This window comes from Pelecanus crispus, chromosome 12 (assembly GCF_030463565.1).
Source record: "Pelecanus crispus isolate bPelCri1 chromosome 12, bPelCri1.pri, whole genome shotgun sequence".
Classification (NCBI taxonomy): domain Eukaryota; kingdom Metazoa; phylum Chordata; class Aves; order Pelecaniformes; family Pelecanidae; genus Pelecanus; species Pelecanus crispus.
The window spans coordinates 5337578-5362615 of record NC_134654.1 but is presented as its reverse complement, the minus strand read 5'-3'; the positions used below and the strand labels follow the sequence as shown (position 1 = coordinate 5362615).

At 57.8% G+C, this 25038-nt stretch overlaps 2 protein-coding genes across 2 annotated transcripts; both read right to left on the bottom strand.

Moving 5' to 3' along the window:
* Positions 1–702: 702 nt before the first annotated feature.
* On the bottom strand, positions 703–11579 carry LOC104030624 (trafficking regulator of GLUT4 1). The gene is made up of 3 exons (XM_075720102.1): positions 11190–11579; positions 3895–4027; positions 703–788 (listed from the first exon to the last, which is right to left on the bottom strand). Exons 1-3 carry the CDS (start codon positions 11577–11579, stop codon positions 703–705), a joined length of 609 nt encoding a protein of 202 aa, XP_075576217.1.
* A 2732-nt stretch (positions 11580–14311) lies between these two features.
* Positions 14312–15070, bottom strand: BHLHA9 (basic helix-loop-helix family member a9). The gene has a single exon (XM_075720306.1). It carries the CDS (start codon positions 15068–15070, stop codon positions 14312–14314), a length of 759 nt encoding a protein of 252 aa, XP_075576421.1.
* Positions 15071–25038: the final 9968 nt, after the last annotated feature.

Below are 25038 nucleotides of genomic sequence, written 5' to 3'. Positions count from 1 at the left end.
TCCCCTGGATTTAAGTGCAGGATAAGAACCAAAAAAGTCTGTTCAAGAGTGCAGAGCCGTGCAGTTGCATCTAATCAGAAAGAAGATTAAAAATGAAAGGAATTTAAGTGTCTTGGGTTTTCTTTTTTATTATACTTAATAGAGAGATGAGAAGCAATTGCCTCAGCAGCCTGATGATACAAGCTAAGACAGAAGGCACATTTGGGTGCATGCAATAAATCATCACCATGGGGTTTTTTTGGGAAAGCTTCTGCCTTGTCCTGTGTTCAGATGAATTCCGGTACCTCTACTGCTCTGTGCTTCACCAGCCTGGGACTTTGGCAAGGACCATTGCAGCTGCTTTGCAGGTCCCTTGTTCCCACAACGGCAGGTATCCCAGTCTATTTTGAAGTGTAGTGTGTGTTCGCCTAGATCCCTTTGGAAAAATCAGATTCAAAGGAATTCTTTATTCATACATGGTTCTATTAAGAAGAAGAAGAAAGGAAAACAGGTTTCTTTTTGGAGCTGTATGGTGCATGTGATGCTGAGCAACTTTGCCATCCATGCAATTAGAGCAGCGTAACGCTAACCCACCTCGTGGGGGGTGGCAAAGTTTAATCCTTTAAATGTGGTAAAGCACTTTAGATGAAAGGCTTTATATAATGATAAAAGAGCATTTAAATTCTTACTTAATAAATGCTTGGCCCTCTCAAGTGCTATAACTCATTGCGGCAGTTTTCCCTGAATGTCGGCTCTTCCTGCCCAAGGAGGAGCTTGCTCGGCTTTTACCATAAGCTGAATTTCAGCAGCTGAAAGAGCAAAGGGCAGAAGACGCACAGACAGGCAGCGCTGCCCTTATGTATCTCAGAAAAAATAATGTGTGTTTCCCAGCAAGCAGCTTTTGGATTCAAGTGTTAAAAAAGGAAATATTTGGGGGATTTGATGGGATGTCATCAACCATAAGATGAGAGTTCGAATCTCCAAGGGAGGGTTTCTGATGAGCTTGGGAAGAAGAGATCTGGTGCCAAGGGGCACCCTGGCAGGACCTGTGGGTGGGAGCTCACACCCAGCAGTGTTCAGTGGCCCCTGCTTGCTGAAGCTCACAAAAAAAATGAATTGCAAAAGAAAAGTTACAAATTTGGTCCATTTTAGAAGCCAATAGTTTGTCATGAAGTGCTGGCAAAGGGGTGGATGGGAACAGAGCCCAAGAAAGTGCTGTAGTGAGGTGCTATTGTGTGAGTCCCTGGAATCCCTCTTAATGTAGAGAAAAATGTTAACAGGGTGTCTAGGGGATTTGGCTTTCTTACCCCCCAGATTCAAATAATGCCTAGCAAAAGAAAACACTTTAAAGAAGGGCAACCAAACAGGTGATGAGAATTTTCACAGCAATGCCATGGCTTTGCCCATGAGTTACTGCAGACTAACTGCAGCGTGGATTTACAGTGGGCCACTACCCTGTGCTAACCCACATGCACACGCATGCCCGCTCACACACTCCAGACAAGAAGTTAGTGCCAAGCAGTTACCACATTGGGAAGTTTCCTATGGTGTGCAGTAGATTCTCCATGTAGACAAGCCCTCAGAAGCATTAGATTTGGTCTAAGGTTTGCATTTTTTTTTTTCAGGAGATTGATGGTAGGGAGCAGAAGTGCCATGGACCACCTTATTTCTCAGTGCAGTCCATCTTTCTAGGTCCCAGGCTGTCAGCTGGAGACAACAGAAAGGCTGGGGAGTGCAGCTCTTGGCCATGTACTTAGGCCCGCAAAGTTTTGATAAAAGAGAGAGGCTCAGCTAATACAGAGCCAATGGATATGGCCAGAGGCCATCTACAAAGCCTGAATAAAATAACAGGCGGTGAAACTTTGCATAGTCTGGGTGGCCAGATAGAGGACCAGCCCCAGTAACAACCTGCAGCAAGGACAGGATGAGGGGAAGGAAGAGGGGATGGGACTAGATGGAGGCTGGAGGGAGCGTGGTGTGATCGGATCCTGTGGGAAATGGCCAAGGGAGCTGCGCGGTGTGGAAGACGTGGTGGCGTGCAGGGTACCTATAGGAAGATCAGGAGGAGCAAAGTCTATTTTCTTGTTACATTAAATATAAAACATTAAAAAATAATACTACTTGTGGAACTGACCCCAGCCAGCTCCGGGGATGCTGTAGATTTTTCAGAGATGCAGAAGAGCATGTGAGGGGTGCAGGGACAGGAGCAGGGATCTTAAACTCCTCTGTGCCTCTGAAAATCTCCTGGAAGGCCCTAAGCTGAAGCCCAAAAGGGTTGGGGAGATGAGCACGGACAGTGGTGGGGGCTGGATCATGCTGAAGCTTTTGTGTGATGGACATGAGATGACATAAATGTATAAGTGGGTAGAACAGGCTCTCCGTGCCTTAGTACTGCTGCTACAGATTAACCAGGGTCTTTTCTCAGCTCCACGAGTATTAACCTCACTTTGGGTGCACAGAGAGAGAAATGTGTGGGTTCACAGAGAAAGCATTATTTTCCCTTCCATTAAAAACCCCACCATGGGATCGGGGTGAGGAGGAGCCTGGTGTTCTCATGCAGCAACATCCTGCTCTGCCAGCTCTGAGATCTGCCCTAAGCGATAAAATAGCTTGTAGGAACAGACATAGAGAACATTCCCAAAGGCATGCAAATGGTCATTGTCTCTTTTTTTTTTTTTTTTTTTTCATCAAAAATACAAAAGCACCCACCACATCCTCCAGCTTTTGCGGCTGCATTTCGTTCGGAGCAGAGCTGTGGTCCTTCTGCAGCTCTGCTCTCCGTCCTCCTCCATGAAACAGCTCTCAGCTCCTGATGGCAGTTTGAGCTTTGTTGTTTTTGTAGAGACAGAGAATTTGATGATTTAAAAACCAACAACCCCCCAAAGATTCAGTGACTTGTGCCAAAACTCTTAGGAGGATTCCTCAAAATGTCCTGTTCTCGCCTTAAATTTTCTTTTAAAATAAGCTCCGTTCTTGAAACTCTCTCCTCCTCTTGTACTTTAGTTGTCTCCCCACTCCATAAGTTCTGCTGGAGGGGAATGAGGTAGTGGATTTCCCCTTTCTCCTCTCCGCTCGACATCCGATGTTCATTCCCATTCCTTCTTGCGATGTTTTTTTTATCCCATCACGTGTACAAACTCATTTCCAAGAGGCGGTGAAGTAGAAGCATGCGTTCCTTCAGACGGCGCTCCAGAGCAGGCTGTCTAGGGCTGCCCACCTACACTGTGACAATTTTTTGTTGCAAGGCTGAAAGTAAAAACCCCAAACGGAAAGTTGTCTTCTTCCTCTTTGAGGTATTTGCATGCTAAAATGTCTTCTAGGAAACTGTAAAATAAAGAGAGTCTTAGGGCAGCTTCCAGTAGTCACAGATGTTTCCCTTATGCTCTTGTGTTTGGGCTTTGTGTGTGTCTGAGGTTCCCGTTTGCCTGAGCTGCATACTGGTCATGCTGGTTTGGCAGGTGGGTTTGTGTTTGGGAGGTTCCCCAAACATTTTGGAATTGCATTTCTAGGCAGGTTGATTTGTGTCCTGACACCCTTCAGTTTTTACCCCACTACACACTGCTAAAACCTTTGCCATGGCAAGACCTTTCACCAGAGGGACCTTGTGTGGTCACCACTGCACTATGGGATGGCACAGGGGGGACTTTCCGTTCTGGTCATTTGAACAGTGGGTGTTGCTCCTGCAAGGAGCCCGTTCTCCAAGGTGTTTTGCATGCACGTGTGCAGCTGGTGATAGTCAAACCAGCCTGGACCGTACAGGTGCTCAGTGCCCTACCACTGCAGCTGGGGTGGGAACAGAGCACCACCTGCCCTAGGGTGGTGGTGGGCGGGTGTCTCCTATACACTGGGCTGCAGACAGAAGCTGCATGAGGTTCCTGCTCTAGCTGGGCTGGGGAAAAGAGAAGGAGATGTTACCTCTGACGCTGAGTGAAACGTAGAGCACGATGATGATGGTCCCCAGGACAATGGAGACGATGCTGAGCAGCCTGGCCATGCGGCCGAGTCGCCGGGCTCCGTCCATGTCCCCTTGCTGCCCGCTGTTCCTCGACTGGGGGGAAACACAGAAAAAGGCTCTTGAGAACGGCTGCGGGCTCTGAGGTGACTCTTTGGCTGTAAGTCCCCAAAATGGGCTGGATCTGCCATCCTGGGTTCTCGCAGGATGGCACACGTCCCCTCAGTGAGCCCACGGCTTTGACAGCCTGTGGTCCTGCTAAACTGACGTGCCTGGAGAAGCCTACCGGGGATGCTCTTCTTCATGCCCTGGGTAGGAGCTGGACTGGCTCAAGTCTGTCTTTGTTGGAGTGACTAAGAACTAGCCCCGGCCTGGGACAGGAGGCTCAGCGCAGCCCCAGCCAGCAGCAGCCCCTCTCTGACTCTTTCATGGAAAACCCTGAAATTCTTGACGTCAGTCCCCAGAGCAGCTCACTTCTACGGGACTGCACAGGTGGACTGCGTCCCCCAGGGGTACCACAGCTCTTCTGCAGCTTGTGTGCAGGAAAAGCATCCTCCCTCCGTCTTCTGCAAATTTATGTATTGAGAAGCAATGTATATTGTGAGTTCAACTATCACTGACAAACTGAAAGAAAAGCAGCGACACTTCCAAAGCAGCATGTGACCTCTTTGCTGGCCATTGGAGCTGCATGGGTGTGCAAGAGGAACGAGCTTTGCTAAAGCGGGCAGTAACTGCTGGCTTCCATCTTGCGATGGGATGTGCTTTGGAGCCTCTGTATTACCCTGAATTTCTGCATCAGCGTAGATGGGTTGCGTTCACCATCTCTGTTTTTAAATGCAGTCCTCCTACAGTGAATTTCTGCTCTTGTGTGTGCTGTAGGGAGGGAAGGAATACTCCATGTAGCTTCCCTATTCTGCTTCTAGTTTCATTGTGATTTCCCCTGCTGCTCTATTGATTTCTTGAGGCAGCTCAGTGAAAGCTTTCCTCTGCTCTGTAACTAAAATAAAGGGCTCCGTGGCTGTGGCAGGGTTGAGGAATGAGACAGGGGAAGGCACCAGTATGTGCCTGGTAATTATTGTGTGTGGACTCATTAAGGGATGAAGAGAGATCCCCAAGAGTTGGAGCTAGAATAGGGCTTGCCTGGCACTGATGTTGGTGGGCACTGCCATCTTAACGGGAGGCTCTCGGTGGCATAAATTGCAGTGGTCCTTGTCTTTGGGAACAAGTGGCAACCCAGGGTGGATGGAGAACACAACTTGGAGGTTCCCTTGGAAACTCTGCTTTACGCTGCTCAGCCAGGGCTTGGCCACCCATGGGCTCGGCAGAGATCCAGACCCTGGGGGCATCTCCCAGGGGCGTTAGCGAAGCTTCCCCAGGGTCTGCCCAGCAGTGCTGCCGGGGCCACAGCTGCAAGGGGCTGGATGGGTTGAGCAGGATTTGGGCTCACACCCAAAGAGGAAAGACGTAAGACTGGATGAGCATGGGCTCACCACGACCTTGCCTGGTGCCTGATGGGGCAGTGGGGGTGATGCTGTGGCCTGACTCCGCCGAGCTTCAGTGCCAGCTCTCTTACTGCCCTGGGCTCAGCAGTGTTGCCAACCCACTGGGCAAGAGAAGCCTCCACCTATGCCAACCACACACAGCAACCTGAAGACCAAGCACAGCTCATCAGAAAAAGTATAATACACAGATACGTTGTAAACTTTCAGAGTAAGTGAATAAGTAAGGACCGATCTTGTTTCTTGCTCTTGTAATTGGCAATCATTGGGTTCCCAAGTGAAAAATACTGAAAGTAGGAGTTCCTGGTGAGGGAGAAGCATTACTGCTGAGAGAAGAGCCCAAAGTGCTCCTCAGCCTGCCGGAGCGAATGTGCTGGGCTTCCTGCACTTGGCTGAGGGAGGACCTAGCACTTAGCAGAAGGGCAGCTGTGCAGTACCACGGTGAGGTTATTACGGTGAAATTACTCACCATGCGTCAGCATTCACTGCATGTGTGGTGGAGAGGCTGGAGCCCCTCCATCAGCAAAACAGGAGCTCCCTGCTCGGGAAGGAGGCAGACGGTCTGCAACCAGTGCAGCTCTCTGGACCGAAAAGCCTTTCCGAATTCATGCAGAGCCCTTATGTCTCCAGTGAAACCCATTGGGAAGGGGTTTTGGAAGGCAGGAAATTGTATAAGGAGTTTTAAGGTCCATCGGTAATGTTTTCACCTGGTTGGGAAGGCTTGGAGGTGGGGGGAGAGAGAAGAAACATAGGCTGGGTGGAGAGACCAGGGCAAGGAGGAGGAAGCCCAGCACACAGGTCTGTCATCTTGGTCTGGTGGAGGAGTTGGGCAAAACTCCCCTGACCTCACTGGGGAGGGGGTTTTGTAGGTACGTTAGCAGCCTTGAGGCAGTTACTCTTTCTTTAGAGCTGCTTTTAAGGATTTAACATTTTTACATGGGTTAAAGGCTTCTTTCCCTGCCTGTCTCCAGCCATGCTGCCTTGCCTGAGCCAGGTCTCAGGAGAAGAGGGAGATCCAGGGCAGGCTGTGGAGCCAGCAGCTCCCCGCAGCCCCGTACCTGGTGCCGGCTCCTCCCTTTGGAGTGTGGCTGCTAAAACTGGGGAAACTCCGAGTTAAAAAATAAATATGCTAATTAAAAAGAGTTAAAGGTGGAAATGGATGGGTAGACGTGGCACTTTGGGACATGGTTTAGTGGACATGGTGGTGTTGGGTTGATGGTTGGACTGATGATCTTAGAGGTCCTTTCCAAGATTAATGACTCCTAGTTTTTACTTTTATTAAAAAAAATCCAGCCACCAAGCCAGGAAGCATGAAATTGCTACTCTACCCTTAATTGGTTTAGTGGTGGACTTGGTAGTGTTGGGTTAATGGCTGGACTGGATGATCTTAAAGGTCTTTTCCAACCAAACGATTCTATGATTCTATATATTAAAACAATGCCACTTTCCTTTCAAAAAAATGTGTATCTCAGAAATAACAACTGTGCTGGAAAGGGTCGCCTGTCAAATGTTTTTAAAAAAAAAAAAAAAAAAAAAAAGATAAACAAGAGTCAGGAGGCCTAGCATAGCTCCAGCACTAACTGTGAAACATTATTCAGAATTCAAATGAAAAAATACTTGATGTTACTACCCCTTTTCCTGTTCATCCTGCTTTAATACCACTACCCTCTTGGTAGCACCATGACCAAAAGGTCCCCAGCACCAGCCCAGGCTGCGCGCTGGCTGCTGCTCCATAGTGCTCAGGTAGGTGAAATGCAGCTTTGAAGGTTTGCATGTACTCGTTTTCGTTTGTATCACCATGTAAATAACGTAGCAGAGCCTCAAACAGGCGGCTGCTTCCACTGCATCCCTGCAAATGTCCCGCTCCGCTCATGTGCCACCCTGTATAACAACGTCCCCGCTGCTGACCCTGTGAGCTCAAGACCTTGTTCCTTCTGGTCTCAACAGCACGTTCAACAGACAATATCCAAAATTGATGGGATGCAGCCAAGAGCCTATTTTCATTACAGAATGGGAGGTGACAAAATGAAGCCTCACGGGCTGGTGGTGAGAGACAGGGAGAACGCAGTAGCCCAGGGATTGACAGGATCCCTGCCCTGCTCACTGGCAGCTTCCAACGTTTGGGATTTTTAGGCTCAGATTTCTGTAACAAGTGTAATATTTTTTGCAGGGTGTGGGTTAGATTGCAGTGAAATATGCAGCTTTAGCTGTCTTCTAGGGAAAATATACAGGCTAATGAATTTGATATATTTATCACTACAGCTTCTGGAATTGTTTACTGCTCGTTTATCCTGACCAATTATGAAAAATACATTAGCATTGGCATGGGGTGTTTAGCAAGCATTTGTTACTGTACATATGCCATTCATCGGTGTGGAACGGCTTGATTATAGCTCTCTAGTATCACTAATCCTGTGTTTTGCTTTCCACATGAAAACATGAACATCTTGTTTATTAATCAAGACTTGCTGAGGCAGAATATCTCAGAAAGGCTTGAGGGCTACGGGGGAGTGAGTCACTGTGTGTGTGCCAAGGGACTCCGTATTACAGCGGAATATTAGAAAATCTGAAGGACCCTAGAAGTGGGGCTGGAAGGGCACGCTGTACCGCGGCACCCATGGGGCCAGGTAAGTCTGAGTGATTCAAAGGAGTTATTAATCTTACCTGTTTTCACACTGTTACCTGTTCAAGTTACTGTTCAGAAGGGGTTTTTTCCATAATCGATCACCTAAGTTGTCTTGTTGCAAATGAAGGCAATTACTTCTCTGTGCTAGTCCCAGGGACAAGAGAAGACGAATTGCCACCTCCTCTTCCCTGCAATCTTTCCCAATTTATGAACCGGCTTTGGATGCATTCTGCTGCCTTCCACCAGTTACTCAGAATAAATCATTAATCCTCGACACTTGCATTTTGTTGAAGAAAACATTCTGAGAGGCATAAGTCAAAATCAGACTTAGATAGATGACTGTGCCATTTAAAATGAGTAAGGATAGTTTGACTTCTCCCACATCTTTCAGGAATGACAGCACTTATTTTGGACACCAACTGCTGTGCAGAATTGCCCTTGGTGTTACTTTATGCTGGTTCTGGCTGGATTTACCTGTCTTTTTCACTTCACTTCATTTGTTTGGAGTTTTGTACGCTGGTAAGTGACCTCTCTGCTTCTTCCCCCGATGTGGCTGCATTTTGGTAGGAAGGGGGAGGAATTCAGCTGTGCGTGTGTGTGTGTGTGGCACCCTGCCCTGCCTTGCCCTCCTCTGGGACGGGTCCCACGGGATTGCGTTGCCCTTGTGTCTGTCAGTCCTGCTCTCCGGCTCCGGGAGGAACCCGAGCCCCTTAGAACAGCCAGCTCCTTGCTTGGTCAAGGAAATGCATCCAAGGGTCAGTGGAGGAGCCTCCAGGTAACTCGTTTCCATGAGACCAGCATTATCAGGAACAGGCTGGGGGCTAGAGCAGATTTTTTTTTTTCCACCTCTGGCCATAGGCCCTGCTGGCATTTGAGAGCAGCTTTTGAAAAATGATTTATGAGACACTAAACCCAAAAGCATTCATTTGCTTTCCTCTCTGGTTGCTGCTTATTACCCAGAAAAAAGCTTTCATGTGCAAAATGTATTGACTTAGGAAAGAAAAATACAATTGCCGAGCTAAAGGAATGTCAGCACATTGTGGAAAGCCCCCCCCACCCCCCCCGCCCGTCCAGGCATCGGGAATCACCAAAACCTGGTTCCTGCTCAGATTTGTGCGTGATCAGGCACCCCTGGGTTTTATTCTGTGGGGAGACCTAAGCCTCTGGGAGCCTCAGGGGCCACTGGGAACTAAATTCCTCCCTAGTATGAGCAGGTGAAACATCAGCTGATGCCCTGGGAGCTGTTCCTGCTGGCAGGAGGACCCAGCCAGATGTTTCCTGGCTCCCCAGGGTCAGCACAGAGCAAGGATCGCTCCTCATCCCACTCTGCTGGCACCGTGCGGGGGTCCCTGGCTGGTAGGTGGGTGGCGTGTGCGTAATGGTATAGGCATGGCCAGGACTAGAAACTGCAGTAATAAATTAAGTGTCCCATGGGACAGGGAGCGCGGGGCAACTGTGAAGGAGCCAGAAGATGGGCGCTGGCTACTAACATGCTGTGTGTGCTAGAAACCTTGTCCTGGAGAAGAAGCTCATCCGAGTGTGCCTTCTGCCTCGGTGGCCCCAGAGGGCTGGAGTCGGGCATCCCCTTCCCCAGCGCTGGGTGGGCTCTGGGTGATGCTGTCAAGGGCCTTGGAAGCAGAGGGCAGCCAAATAGTTGTTGGTCCTGCCTCCCTTTGTGTTTAATACAGTAAACGCACACCGGTACCTCGCTGTCTAGCAGTATGAACTGACTCCTGCTCTTCTTTCACTATTTACTCTTCTACTCCGTGGGGCTTATGTGGCCCAAGGCACATCCCCACCGTGCTGGAGGCTCTAACGCCTGCAAGGGAGAGTGTGAGAATCTATTTTGCATGAAGGCTAATGTGGTTGGAAAATCCCCGTGAGAGACCTTGGTTATTACCATGGATATGCAATACCCAGCTGCTTTCCCTCTCGTTGCAGGGCAAAGCCAAACAAGGCTGGCTGGCTTCCCTGTATGCTGCCTAAACAGGCTCCGCCACACAACTGTACTACGCAGATGACGGTTGGCGCTGGCAGAAATGATGATTCCTCCTCAAAATGGAAACCGGTCTCTCTAGAGGGCTTTCTGTGGCAACTACTGGTGTCTGTCGTCAAGTTGCTGGTGGTTTTGGGGGAAGTGCTGGCTGCAGGTGCCCCTCAGTGTATTTCTGTGTGGTAAGCATGTAATTGCTTCCCCCGAGCTGATTTTCAAAGAAAAGATTTCCCTCTGTGCAAATCAAGGGCATAAAAGGTGCCCGGGGGCTGTAAAGCAGTGGGGCACGCTGATGGGTAAGGGGGTGGCCGTGCTTGCAGGGCTGTGCTGGCAGAGCCACCTGAGCTGGGTGGGAGGCTGGCTGGCTTTATTCTCCTCTGCTCTGATGTTGGTGTATTTGCTGAGGTGTGGGGGATGTGTAGTGGATAAAATTGCTTCTCCAGGCAACTAGAAGAGCTGCAGGTGCGGCCCGGCCCTTTGAAGTGTCTGAGGACAGGAACCAGCCCCCAGCCAGGGGCTCCCCAGTGCTGCAGGGCTGGGCTCGGCTGCTAGGAGGGTGCGGAGGGAGAGCCCTCGTCCTTGCTTCGTCTCGCAGCTCCTTCCCGGGGAAGCCCCGCGAGCGAGCCTCTCCGGACCGCTGCCGGGCAGCAGGGACCAGGCTTCCCGGAGCCATTGGGCTTCCCAGAGCCATTGGGCTTCCTGGAGCCCTCGGGCTTCCCGGAGCCCTGCCCTGGGTGCACCCAGATGCCACCCCCAAATCCCGGGCCGCCCCTCTGCATCCCGCCGCCTTTCCCGCAGCCGGCCCGGGGCTCGGGCACCGGCTCTGCCGGGGGTCCCCGCCGGCTCGGAGAGCCCCTGCCCGCCTCCGCCCGCCTCCCGTCCCCGGAGCCCGACCGAAGCGTCCTGCGGGAGCCGAGCAGCGGCACAGCCCGGCCGAGCCCCCCGCGCTCCCGGCTGAGCGGCGGGAGCCGTGCAGGCTCCTCCCGCCCCGCTCCCCGCCGCGCCCCGCTCCCCGCCGCGCCCCGCTCCCCGCGGGTGCAGCACCGCGGACAGCTCCGGTCCCCGGCCCCGCTCCGGCCGTCGAGGGCGGCGGCGGGGGCAGGCGGGCGGCTCCGGGAGCCCGGCGGGTCCCGCACTCACCATGATGGAGAAGACGAGGGCCACGACGTTGATGGGCCAGACGGGGCAGAAGCAGGAGAAGATGGCGAGCACCAGGTAGTCCCGCGGGCGGCCCTGCTCCGGTGCCGCCGTGCTGGTGGCCGTGGAGGAGGCTCTGCCCAGGCTGAGCCGGGACGGCGAGAGCGGGGCCGCCTCCAGGTGCCCGACCGACACCGACTTGTAGGCGAGCCCGTGCCCGTTGCGCTCCGCCTCGCCGGGCAAGGCGGCCGTGAAGGATTTGGAGCAGCGGAGGCCCTTCTCCTCCCGGCCCTCGGTGGCCGCCAGCAGCTTCTCGGTCTCCTGGAAGCGGGTGGGCAGCGCCGTGCCCGAGCCCGAGCCCGAGCCCCCGGGCGCGGCGCCGCCGCTCGCCATGGCCCGGCGGAGCGGGCTCCGAGCGCGCCCCGCCGCCGCCGCTCTGCGCTGGGGGCCCGCCGCCCCGCGGGAGGCCGTGCCGGAGGAGGGGCCAGCCCGGCTCGGCCCCCGGGGCAGGATCGGGGCCGCGGACCGCCCCCGGGGTGTCCCCGTCCCGTCCTCCCCCCCCGCGCCCCCGGGCCGCGCTCAGCCCCCGCCCGCCCCGGTGCAGGCGGTGCCGCTGCCCCCGGGGGTGCTGGCAGGGACGCGGGGGGGAAGCCGGGGTGTCCCCTGCCGCCTCCAGCCCGGCCCTGCCCGAGGCTCCGTCCCGCCCCACCGACCCCCCCCCGGCTCTTCCCGGGGGCTCCCACGGGCTCCGCTCCGCGGCGTGAGAGCCCAGCCCCGAGCGGGCTCCGCCGGTGCCGGCGGGGCTCGGGGGCCGCCTCCAGCCCCGGAGGAGCGGGGGACACGGCGAGGGCAGCTCTGCACCGGCTGCCAGAACACACAGCCCTGCTGGCCCTGCGTCCCTCCTGGCTGAAAGCCTTTCCCCAGGCGGGGGGGGGGGGGACATGGGGCACAGACGGGCCCCGGGCAGCGGGCGGGTGCCCGGCGGCATTCCTGGCTCCAGGCGCTCCGGGAAAGCATCCTCCCCGGGCCAGGGTGAGAGGAGGCCCTGGGCAGGCTGTGCTGAGCTCACCCTGCCCTCACAACTGCACGGGTGATCCCGGAGACACGGCAGCTGGGGACAGGGATAGCAGGTCAGTGGCAGGTCCTGGGTCCCTACGCAGGCCCCCCGGGGGTGCAGGGTGCAGGCACAGGGGTGGGTTACGTACTGCAAAGCACATAACAGCATCCTCGGGAGCGGGGCATGCTGTGAGGGGCGGGAGGGAGGGCTAAAACAACCCACGGAGCCTGGATGCCTGGCAAAGATGGATGTTTCCCACCCATTCCGTATTACACTTCAGTTCCAAGCGTGTCGGGGATTTCCCCGGCAGTGAGTGCTGCCTACGGGGCACACCCAGCACCTTTTGCCTCTCCGAGAGGTGCCCAAGGAACCTGCTGCCGGCTGGGGCCTGCTGCCCGATGCCCAACACTACTCAGAGCCTGCCGGGCTGCTGCCCCCCTCCACCTGCCCCCCCGGGACTTATCCTGTCCCACAGCCTCTGGACAGAATTAGGAGTCGCATTTCGTATGTGTGAAGCCAAGAGCAGCGGGGTGACTCTGCCTCGGGGGGTCTCACGGGGCTGTTATGCCTTCCCCCTGCTTCTGCCTCTCTGGCCATCTGCTTCCATCTGTCTCGCCTTGGCTGGACACCAAAGCTAAAGACCTGGAGATGCAAATTTGGGTGGAGGGAGGGGTTTGTGTCCGGGTTAGGGCTGGGTTTCGCTTAAACCTTCTTTGAATGCTGGTATTGCTGGGCTCTCTCTCCCCGTGTGATGGGTGCTGACGGGGCAGAGCAGGGGCGTGCGCTGCTCCGGGGAGACCCAGAGCAGGGGAAGCCGCCCAGCACAGGGATGCTGTTGGGAGAAGCAGGATTCCTTCAGCGGACATAGCTGCAGGCCTTCTCCTGCCAGGGGAAACATCTGTTGGAGATTAAAGCCAAGACACCTCACACCGTCAGCACTTTAAAGAGGCTCCTTTGCTGAGCAAAGAGCTCTCTCTCCTGGCTGCTGCTAGCTTTCCTCTGCTCATTTCCCAGCTCCCTTGTCCCACCTGGGGATTAAGGGAGGAGGAGGAGACCCTGGGGAGGGACTGGCACACCGGAGCGGAGGGTTGAGATGGTTGTTCCAGCGTGTGGCCACCCCTTGCTCCAAGGGAATGAGCTCAGGCTGCCCGTGGTGCATCGGCCGCCAGCGATGGGGCTCAGGTGGGAGCACTGGGGTGGGAGTGGAAGGGCTGGAGGAGCTCTGCGGGGGCTCAGCACCGCGGGAATCACGCAGGACAATTTGGCCTCTCCAAAAATTTGCCAGTTGTCATGCATGAAGCGGTAAAACCCTGCTTGATTCAGGTAGCAATTCCAGTTTTCTGAGCCCAGGGCAGAAGGGAGCCCTCCCAGCTGGTCTGAGCTTTCTGAGCCAGAGGGAAGGGGCCAAAGGGGCCTTTTTAGTAAAATTCCCCCTTCCTCCCTGCCACTGGGACCGGCCGGGAGCGCGCTATTGGCCTGTCCCACCAGAGCCCCTTTGCTGCGATCAGGAAGAAACCGCAAACGGATGGGTGGGTTTTATGAAAGCCAACATCTGTCTCCCCTCCCAGCCACAAACGTCTGCACCAGTGAGCTTAGTATCAAAAGTCCCAGGGCACTAACCTTTCCCTGCTTCTGCTCCCCTCCTTCACTGGCGGGAGCCAGAGCCACCAGCCAGCCAGGGGCTTTAGCATGATCCCCATGGCCCATCTGTCCGCCCCACGCATATCAACAGCCAGTGCCCTGGTGCTGGGATTTTAAGTTGTGTTTTCTCACAGAGCAAGCAAGAGAGAATAAATAACAGTGACAATCTGCAGCAGTGAGACCCCACAATGAGAAACACAGAGCTGGCACTTCCAGAGGACTTCCCAGTTTTCCCGCAGAGCGGAGAGCCGCAGCCGGGCAGTGCTGGGGTCCCGTACGGCGTGTCGGGGGCTCACAGGCTCTCGCCAGCATCGCAGCCGAGCTCTGCAGCGCTTCTCTCTCGCGCAACAGCCCCTTCCCATTCCCCCCGTTTGTCCCGCGGATGTGTTACCTTCCCGGCACCGTCTCGCCACCCCAGCCCCGCGGGTCAGTGGATGGGGAGGCACTGCTGGTGTCCCCAGCTCTGGCAACAGCCCAGCTGCCAGGGGACAGCCCTGGCCAGGGGGTCTTGCAGGCTGCCCGTGTATCTCTGCTGGCAGGCGCCTCGCAGCCCGGCGTGGTGGGTCCCGCTGGAGCAATAGGCAGGGCTGGGCATGGAGCGATCCTCCTTCGGGCTCACGTAGTGATGGAGCTGCCTCTCGGGGGAAAACCCGGCGCAGAGAGGGGACGGAGGGCAGCGCTGCAAGCCGGCCGCGCCTGCATAACCGGGCTCCCAAGGGAGCTGGGGGTGGCCGGCCTTCGCCCCCGGCTCCTGTGCAGGGCCCCTGGCCCGGCTGCGGCACTCGGGGTGGGCGCAGGGCCAGCAGCGCCCGGCGCCGTGCAGGGACAGGGACAGAGCTGTGATCCTGTTGATGGCTCGCCGGAGGGTAGCGATTTTAGAAAGCCTTTTGCCACCAAGGTCATGTTTGAGGGCCAGCCGCAGGGCGTTGAAGGCTTGGTTGTAGTCCAGGATCCTCTTGCGCTCTCTGATGTTGGCAGCCATCCTCCTGGCCTTGGAGCGCACCGGCCTGCTCCTCTTCCTCACCTTCATCCCTTTGGCATCCCCCAGGCAGGCTGCTGATTCCCTGCCCTGGGGGACCCACAGACCCTGCCCATAGCACGCCTGGGCTGTGCCCCTCGCTTCCAGTTCCTCGTCCGAGCTGTCGGGCTCTGGCGCTGCACCTTTCCCCACAGCTGCTCCGGACATGGCCGCGGCGAGGGGGAGCGGGAGAGGTGCTGCTGCAGTCCTGCCTCCTGCGAGGTGTGGGAGACACTCCTCCAGGGACACGCAGCCGCCTCTAAAAACCCCACCGCGGGGCTCGTCACGTGGCTCCCTCCCGACCCTGCTCACCTGCCTGCAGGTGTGCTGCCTTGCAGAGAGGCACAGGGACAGCCCTGCCTGGCCTCTGCCCGCAGGGATGCTCCTGAGCACGGTGCCAGGCTGGAGCTTGGGGCACCAGTGCCGGGGTGCCCAGAGTTTGCGGTGGGATTCTCACAGGCTCCAGGGTGGAAGCAGCTCTACCAAGCACACATTGCAGCAGTTGCTTCAGTTTCTGCTAAGAGTTTGGTCACTGCAAGAGTTCCTCGAGCTGCTCTGCCCTCTCCTACATTAGGCAGGCTGGCGGCTCAGCCTGGGATGGATCATCCTTCGGTTTCATACAGTGCCGTGGGGCAGAGCCCTGTGGGGCATCACCACCCTGGCATGGGGCTCGGGCTCTGCTCCCCCACGCTCACTGCTGCCGCAGCATTTCTGTTATTTCCCAGTTGGGGGAAACTGAGGCACGGAGTGATGACGTTGCTGAGGAGAGCAGCGAATGTTGTGCCTGGGCGCAGGAGCAGACAAAATGACTCCCGCCCCAGGAATGGGGCTGGAGCACTGAGCTTTGACATGATGCTTTAGGGCTGCCCCACGCAGCCGCACCCCAGTGAGCCAGGAGCATCCATGGGCACGAGGTAGGTGGGTGCCTGGGCAGGAGCAGCCCCCAGGAGCCAGTGGAGGAATGTGCAGGGCTTGGCACGCCTCTGCCCTGCGGAGCAGGAAGCAGGAATGTGGCAGGGGGGATTGGGGCAGGTGATAAAAGAGCTAAAGTGCTACCTGCCTCCAGAGCCTTCCTGTCCCTTTCCAGCAGCGGGGAGCCCGGGGGCAGAGCTGTCTGGGCTGGTGCTGCCCGGCCTGCCCGGCACTTACTCTAGGGAAGATGATGCTGAAAGCAGCTCCTTGTTCCCTGCATCCGCAGGCCGGTGGGACAGAGGGACTTGCCAGGTGCGGCAGGTCCGGAGGCCATGGGGAGGGCCAGGTCCCCATCCTCCAAGCAGCGCGGGGCCGCCATGTGTGTTTGCCCATCACTTCATTAGCGAGCAGTCGCTAAATGCCTTCCTGTGCAAGGGGTAATGTGTTGAAAAATGGCCCAGGAGTGGGTCTGACAAATTGTTGGGGTGACTCGTGCAAAAGCAAAGCTCCCGGGAGAATGTGCCCCCCCCTTGATCCATCCCTTCTTATCTGATTGTCCCGGCTCACGTTTGATCAATAGCCACAATTAGCGGGGGGCTATTTGTCTATTGCTCTTCTCCTCTCTTGGCTCTTTGAAGTCGGAGCTAATTTAGGTGCCTCTGCTCCAGGAACCCAATAAATCAGAAGCCAGGGCCTCGGGGAGAGGGGAGGACCAGGCAGCAGGACTTCAAAGGGAGGTGAAGCTCGCAAATATTTTTGAGCACTCACCTGTGCTCACTATGGCCCTCTTGTTCTCCCCAGTGGCCTTCTGGCCGCCCAGTCTTGCTCTGCCCAGGAGCGGCCGCTCCCCCGGCTGCCGACTCACCCAGTGAGCTCAGCTTGGGAGCGAGAGCCTCTTCGGGATGCTTGAATGCCGGCAGGATGTGCATGCCGGGCCCACTTAGAGATACGCCTGTCCAAAACCCAGCTAAGCAGGATGGATCCCTGCCGTGAGGATGTTTTTGCTTGTGTGGGAGGTCGGGAGGTGCAGCACGGAGCAGATGCAGAGGTGGCTGAGCTGGGCGCAGAGCTGTGTCCCAAGCGGGGTGACGCTTGGGCAGTGACGGGCAGAGGGCAGGCAGCAGCCCCGAGGTGTGCAGCAGGCAGGGCAGAGCCCGCTGCCCGCATCCTGCCCACAGCCCCCGGGAACTCGCTGGGGAGCGCTGCCAGGGGGTCCCAGCATCTCAGCTCTGGGCAGCCCTGGTCCTGCAGGGATCCAGCCCCAGCTCTCGGAAGCGGGCAAGGCCAGACCATAAATCACGGGTCATCGGATGCCACCTGCCGCCTGTAATTAGCGCATCCTGCTGGGCCGTCCCCACCTCGTCCTGGATGCTTCCTACCTAGGTGCCCATTACAGGGTGGGAGGCCAGGAGGAACGCCCACCCTGGCCCTGCTCCTTCAGCCTCCGCTGATTTATCGCCATGCACTGGAGAGATTTATGGGCTGAGATAGAGAGCCAGAAACGTGTTGTAAGGCTCTGCCGGGCCCGTCTGCCTGACAGATGATGAAAGAGCTGTAATTATCCGTCGCCATGCATAAATCACGCCACTCACGGCACCCCCCTGCCTCCTTCCCAGCCTCCACGAAGGGGTTCAACCCCCGGGGATACCCCACCTCTCCAGCACGTGTCGCGTGGGACTTGGGGCACTGCTGCACCGGCCCACCCTGGGCAGCAGTGTCACAGCTCTCACGGGTCCTGCAGCCCAAAGGCGTGTTTTGGGTGTCGTTGCCCCTAACACCTCTGCTGAGCTCCTGCAAAGGGCCCAGGACTGGCTGCCCCCCACCCACATCCATCCAGCACCCCCAAAATGCTGCTGCTTCCAGATGGGAGCTGCCGGGGCCATCTGGGAGCGCAGCCTTCCCTGGCGATGAAACCCCGATGGGGTGGTGAGGGGGCAGCTGACATGGGCTGGAGGGGCTGCCCGGCTCCTTGCAGCATCCCAGAACCATCCGTCCTCCTCTGGAAGGCTGCACCGGGAGGCACGGCTGTGCCAGAGGGAGCCCATGGAGAGGGAGCCCACGGTGCTGAGGCGCGAGAGCCAGGGACCAGCACGCAGGGAGGTGCCCACCCCTGCGCAGCCCCCTGCTCTCGGGTAGTGACGGAGGGGAAGGAGAAAGTGGTTGTGGCAACACTGCCTGGACCCTGTGGGTAAATAAATAGGGTGCTTTGACGCTGGCTTGTGAGACATCCACAGCCAGCCATCATGCGGCACACGGGAAGAGGCGGAGGAAGGCAGCTCCCATGGCCGCGCTGCCTGGAGGCTCCGGCCTCTCTGCCCCCGGCACCCCGCGAGGTCCCGTGCCCCAGCGCCTCACATGGCACGAGGGAACCGCTGACCCTGCGTGGGGTTGGAAAGCCCCGACCCCTGGGGCGGGAGTGAGCCGGGGGGGCACGCACTGCCCTGGCGGCTTAAACGCAGCGGGCACGCGTGTCGTGGCCTTACGTGGGCCTTCGTCGTCCACCGCAGGAGTTTGTGCCCTTCCGTCTGGTGGGAATGGCCCAGCCATCCTGAGACAGACAGGGCAGGCAGAGCGTCACCGGCCCGAGGATGAGGATGGCCGGGAGACGGGCAGAGCTCCACAGCGAAGGCCGGGGCGCGCACCGGCTGGGGGCACAGCATTTCGGTGGCACAGGAGCTACGCGGCGCCTTCAAGGCTCAGTTGTTGCTGGCTCGGGAACCGATTGCTTGCAGCGCGTAGGATTGTTTGTGTCATTAGCTGGCGCTTTGTTAACTGCTCTGACGCTGCCGGCACCGGGCGCTTCCTCGCCTGCAGAGCATCCTCCCGGCCCACATCCCGCAGCTCCTCCGGGGAGACCCAGAGGTGGGGGACGGAGGAACCCAAGGTCGAAACAGCCGGGAATCCGGCCCCGCAGCCCGCTCGGGCTCCCGAAATCCATCCCGGGGGGCGCTTGCGGTGCTCCCCGGGGAACGAGCGGCAGAGGCGGGGCTGCCGGGCGCAGGTAACCCGGCCGCTCCCCGCAGCGGGCTTGCAGCCGGCACGGAGCCGGGGGCGGTGGCAGCGCTGCTCCCCGCCCCGGCGGGGCCGTGCCGAGGCGGGGCGGGCCGGGGGCGGGCACCGGCGTCGGGCCCAGCGGCGGCGGCGGGGGGCGGAAGGCGGCGGCGGCGGCGGCGCGGGGGGAAACTTCGGGCCGGGGGCGCGGGATGGCGGCGGGCGAGGCGGCGGCGGCGGCGGCGGCGGGGGAGGCGGCCCAGGAGGACTTCGCGCGGCACTGGCGAGCGGAGTTCCCGGGGGAACCGGCGCCCCGCATGGAGCTGGGCTCGGTCCAGGCCATGGAGCGGGAGCTGGAGCGCTGCCACTGCCACCTGCGGCACCTGCAGCGGGCGCTGGCCGAGGAGCGCTTCAAGGTGGGCTACCTGGAGGCGGCCCTGGCCCGAGCCCCCCCCGCCCCGCCGCCGCCGCCCGCCGCCCCCCGCCCGCCGCCGAGCCCCGCGGGCAGCTCCCCGGAGGGAGGCAGCGGCGGCAGCTCCGACGCGGAGGACGCCTCCTCGGCAGGTGGGTGCCGCGGGGGGCCCCGGGCCGCGGCACGGCCGAGGGGAGCCGTCCCCACCCCGGGGCATCCCGCACCAGGGAGGAGGGTGGCCCCGGCCCCTGTGCCACCCCCCCCCCGCCATGGTCAAGGGCATCCCCAGCCCTCGTGTTGGCCATCCTGAGCGCCCGCGCCGTACCCACGGCACAGTCGGGGGCACCCCGCGCCGTACCCACGGCACAGTCGGGGGCACCCCGCGCCGCTCCGTCCCCACGTCGCCGTGCCGCTGCTAAGGCCGCCCCGGGCCCCTGTGCCTTCGCACAGTGAATGCACCCCGTGCTGAGGATCTGACGGTCCCCCCAAGCCGTCCCCGTCACGCAGCCGGGGCACCCCGTGCCGTCACGTGGCTGAGGCCACCCCGAGCCCTTGTGCCGTTCCCCATCAAACAGCTAAGGCCACCCCCAGCCCTTGTGCTGTCCCCCGTCCCACCACTAAGGCCACCCCAATCCCGTCTTGTCCTTGTCCCGCTTCTGAGGGTGTCCTGTGCCGAGGCCCCATCCTCAGGCATGCGAGGAGCGCGGGGTGGCTGGCCGGTCCCCTGCACCTGGTGATGGGCCACTGGCCCAGGAGCCACCTCTGGGGCTGGGACGCTGCAGGAGCGTCACTTCCTCCAGGTGTGACCTGGCTCACGGGGACGCCTCTGCTTGGGTGACACCCTGCGATCTGCCTTGGCAAAGTCCTGGAGCCGCCAAAGCAGAAGCATGCCGCTGTGGCGAGGTGTCCCAGGGTGTTTCTCTGGGCGGATTGAGGACGATGTTATTTTGCAAGCGACTGGGTGTTTCGTGGCACTGAAGGCGCAGCCAGCTAGCGCTGTCGCCTGTCACGCTGTCCTATTTCCAGCGGCCTGGAAGTTGTTATTGCATCAGCTTTAATCCCGGTTCAAACGCAGTCCTGACAGCTAGGGAATGTCACTTTTTATGTTGCTAATTCTGCAGCTGACTTGAGTTAATTTTGTTGTTGCTCGATTGTTTGGGGTGGTGGTTTTTCCCTAGGGCTGTATCGTGCTGGTTTAAGATTGCCTGGGTAGCAAGCTCTCTGATGTCGAACCATGCTTAACAATTAGCATAATTTATATTTATTGCATTAGTCTGCAGGGCTGGAGAACAGCTCAGTTTCCGTTTCACCTTCCCGAGCTGTCTGGAGGTGAAACGTCCAAAGTACATGGCTGCTTTCAGTGTCGTCTCCGTACTGCGCCGCGCTCGGTCACACGCGTGTTTGTGCCTCTCCCTGATCGATGTGGGAGCCCGCTCCCAGCCCCGTGGCGAGGACTGAGGGCATTCGATGTGTTGCCTTCAGAGAGCCGCCCCAAGCCCGTCTCCAGCTCCCCGTCAGCGGGCACCGGTTGTAGTTTTTGGAGAGCCTGCTCAGCAGCCAAAGGGGCTCGAGTGCGTCGGAGCGACCAAGCACAAATCTTTTTGATTTACACTCAGATCCTGCATTTTATTTCTATCTGGGTAATCCTCCTGAATGTTTCCAAACACCCAGGACCGTGCAAGGCTGCTCTCAGGCCAGGGTGGGTGTTGTTAAAGGGGTTTCCCTGGAGCACAGCGTAAGGAATAGGTCTCTGAGCCCCCGAGGGTCCCAGCTTCATAACCCGGAGGGGTCCTCCAGCCCCGTGCCGCCCTTCAAGGTGGCTAAACCAAGACCTGTGCAGCCGGTCAGGATGAGTGTTTCAGGCGAAACCTTGAAATCCAAGGTTGTGTCTGCTGTGATTAAATGTGGCCTCTTCCTCCTCTTCCTCCTCCTCCTCCTCCCCCAAAGGGGTCTCCATCATGGTCCCCAGCTCCTGCACTCATCCGAGCAGGCAGCGTCCCCTCCACCAAGTGCCTGGCTCCTCGCCCCGCGGCACGGCCGGGCTCTGTGTGGAGGTCGGCTGACGGCGGCGGCGATGAGCTCTCCCCAGCCTTGTCCCGAGCCTTTCCCGAGCATCAGCACTTTTCTTTGTTGCATGTTATAAGGGCGCCTGTGTGCACTGACGGCGCTGACATTTAAAAGCACAATTTGAGAGTACAGTAAAACGCGTGCGGTCGTTGCCTGGATCCCCCTTTCTCTGGATGGTTGTTTAACTTAGCGCTTCCATTGTTTTCTCCTCACTTCTCTTTATTTTTCAGATATAATTATAAATTCCTGATAGCAGTCCTGGTGGCTTCTCCTGACAGCAGTCTGGGTGATAACTCAGTTGGTGCTGCTCTGCCTGGGATCCCTCAGTATTTTAATGTGAATTTTGGAGCTTAATGGTGCTGTGGCTGAATGCGGTCGGTCCCCGGCCATTTCACTGTAACCTATGGTAGCGCTATCTGGACAAGCAAGCGAGGGACTGTTGACTATCGTCTTTATGGGAATTACTGGGGAAAGACGGTGGTTTCCTTTAAGTAGCTTGTGATTAATCTGATTTAAAGCGAGGAAATCTGCAAGATGCCCCTGTTTGTGGCTATTGCATGAGAGCAGTGTGTGTGACAGCCAGATACATGATCCTGGCATCTGAGATAACGCCTGTGCCAGCTCACCCGGGACCGACAAAATCTGAGCGTCACTGAGCAGATGTCTAAAAACGACGCGTGGAAAGGACTGAAATTCCCTTCGTCTCGGCCATCACCTGTCCCTGTGGCTAAACACACAGCTGGCTTCACAGCTGAGTATGCGTGGTGCCATGCATGGTTGTGCCGGGAGGAGGTCGGGGTGTGCCAGGGTGCGACGATGCTTCGGCTGGGTGCTGCCTCCATCACCTCCCTTTTGCCATGGCATGAGTCTGGGGTGAAGGGTCCCGTGCTGTGGGGTGGTACCCATGAGGAGACCGAGCTCAGCAGGCGGGAGGTGACTATGCCGGTGAGGGACGCGGTGATGCTCATCAGGAGACGCTTTGTGCCCTGCAGCTGGGTAGTGTGCACAGAGCTGGAACAAACTCAGTGCTGGGTTTCCCCGCTTTGCCCTTGGGAAGCTGAGAAAGAGGCCAGCTTTGCTGTGGAGCTGGGATGCTGCAGGAGCTCCTGAAGCTCCTCTGGAACGCTGCTGGGTTCGGGAGCCCCTGACCTGCCCCATACAGCGCTCTGTGCCCCGGAGACACGAGCTCTGGGGTGGGGAGTGCTGGCATAGCTGGAATAGTCCGTGGTGGCGTTGGCTGACGGATCTGGTTATGGCAGGATGCTGCAGCTGTGAGCTGTGTTATAAATGAAATCCCTGGTCCTCTGTTTAGCTGGAATTACAGTTTCTGTCGTGAAAAGATCCTGGAGTCACATGGGCTCTTCTGCTCGCCCCGCCGCACCGCATTCGCTAGTACCTTGGGAAATGGGAAGGGAGGCTGCTGGCAGCAGCAGGGTCCCTGCCTCACGGGACGGTGAGTGCAGAAATGCGGCAGTGTCGGTGTGTGCGCCAAAGGGCTGAGATGGGCAAGGGGCCCTGGGGCATCCGGAGTCCCCAGGACTTTGGCCGCCCTGTCCCTACGCACCTGGCTGGGGGCTGGATCACTGTGGGCATCGTGCCGGGGGCTCCTGGCGTGGTTCAGGTAAAGGCAGGGCTTGTTCTTGCTGCTCTGTCCCTGCCTGCAGCTCGTGCTGCTGCTGGAAAATACTTGATACCGCAAAAGTGGTGCCTCTGTCCTGGAGAAACTCCTTTGGGTTGGGGCAGCGCTGCGGGCAGGACTCTGTCCTGCTGTCCTGAGCCACCCTTGGGTCCTGCTGGTTCCTCATCCCTTTCTTGGAAAATCCCTTAAAACCCTAGCAAAAGGAGAATGGAAAATAGCAAGCAAAGTCCAGAGTTTATCCCAATGCATCTCTTTTTGTCTGGGGTAGGTCGCGGCATGCAAGAGGCGGAGGAGCAGTGGTCCCGCAGTGCCCGGGAAGGTGAGGCGCTGCATTGTCTGTGCATCCATTTCCCCTCCTGTAGCACCAGAAGGGATCTCGAAGCCGCTGCCAAGCCGGGGAGGTGCGCGGGTGGGAGTTGTCCCTCCCCAAGAGCCCATCTACCACCTCTGTGTCGTCTTCTTCTTCTATTATTTTTTGAATTTTAACTTTATTCCCCCCCCGCCTACCCCCAGTGTTAGTAAGTGCTTGTTTAGCTCTGAAGATGCTGAAAGTTCCTCTTCTGGCTGCGGAAGGCCAGGCAGAGTCGCTGTGTTTAATTTTAACTGCTTAGGCGAGGACAAAACTGCAGCATGCATGTGTGCGTGCCTGCTGGGGACCTTTGAACCGCTCCCATCTGCTCTGGGGCCCAGCAGTGTTTTGGGAGGTGGCATTTCTCCACGACCCGCCCCCCCCCCCGATGGCAGCGTGACAACAACCCCTGCGCAATGTGGGGCTGCCTCCCCGGAGAGCAGTGCTGCCCGAGCTGAGGACTGAAGGGCTAACACCAGGGCAGGTTGGCACCATTAAAGAAAATCATAAATAAATGCAAAAGGTCACAAGGTTAAAAAGCCTTTGAGTAGAACAGTTGCTGTTTAAAAGCATGGCTTTTCAATGAGAGCAGTAAGTGCTGGTTGTTGGAGTAACATCCCTGTGACGGGCAAAGAGTGGAGGGCTTGTAAAGGAGCTGGAAGAGCAAAGGGAAAACCGGTGAGCGGCTCTGCCTGCGGGCAGCACGGGGATCTCTGCTCCAGGGCAGAGCCGGCGACAGCATCTGCTGGCTGGAGAAACAGCCCTTCCAGGAATGGGCATCCTGGGAAAGCCGAGCGGGATGGATGCGCGGTGGGTTGGGTGTCCCTGTCCCTCTCACCGGGCAGGGGGACAGCGGGTGAGCCGGCCCCAGTGGGCACGTCCGCGCTTCTGGCAAGCTGTTGTGGCTGGGTCTGGCTTTCACCTGGCCTGCTCCCCTCTGCCATCGGCTCTCGCATCACCTAAGCGCAGTTGCAGTGGGGATCTGGCTGCTGCGCAGCATCACAAACCTGCACCTCCTCCAAAACAGATCCTCAAAATCGGTGTGAGCGTTCCCGGGCCAGCTTCCTCCTCTCCCCCGGCACAGATGCCGGCATCTCACATGCAGGAGGTGGGTCTGGCTGCCGCATCCCTGTGCGTCCCTGTGTGCCGTCAGCTGAGCACGGTCCCACTGGCTGGGTATTTGTCGGGGGGGGGGTATTTGCCCCTCAGTATTAGGGGCAGAGACAACACTGAGCTCCCCCAGCTCAGCAGCGTTCAAGCGGAGGGCAGTGGCGCTGGGCTGCGTGGCCTGCTCCAGAGCGCTGCGGAAGGGAAGGAGGGGACGCAGTTTCCCTTTCGGTGCCAGCCCGCCAAAGGGGCGAGCATTTCGGCTTGGAGGCAGCACCCTGGCCCCCTCGGGCTCGGTGCAGCGGTGGCTGGTTGTGGGGTGGTTGGTGGTCCCCATGTAGGAGCAGCGGCAGCAGCAGGGCATCCAAGAAGCCCTCATTAGGTGGCTGGCTACAGCCAGAAGTGCCCTGCAGGGCCTGAATACATTTGCATTGTAAGTCTATTGAAATCTGGTTTGGATTTTTTTTTTTTTTTTCCCCCTGGAAAGACACTTCTGTGCAGTGGGGCTCTTTGTTCGGGTGGTTCCTCCTCCCCTCCTGCCCAGCGTGGCCAGCAATGCCGCCAGTTGGGATCCCGGCGGATGGCTCTGCTCTGTCTTCTGCTGGATGCTGTCTGCTGCGGGCAACCCTGCAGCAGCCAGCGGAGGGAGATGCTTTCCC

Excerpts from the sequence above, each read along its gene's own strand:
- BHLHA9 (XM_075720306.1), bottom strand. The coding sequence starts at position 15,070 with ATGTCCGGAGCAGCTGTGGGGAAAGGTGCAGCGCCAGAGCCCGACAGC.
- LOC104030624 (XM_075720102.1), bottom strand. The coding sequence starts at position 11,579 with ATGGCGAGCGGCGGCGCCGCGCCCGGGGGCTCGGGCTCGGGCTCGGGC. Across the intron at positions 4,028-11,189 it reads CCCTCGTCTTCTCCATCATG|TCGAGGAACAGCGGGCAGCA; the intron begins GTGAGTGCGGGA and ends GTTTCCCCCCAG. Across the intron at positions 789-3,894 it reads CGTTTCACTCAGCGTCAGAG|CTGCTGAAATTCAGCTTATG; the intron begins GTAACATCTCCT and ends TTGCTCTTTCAG.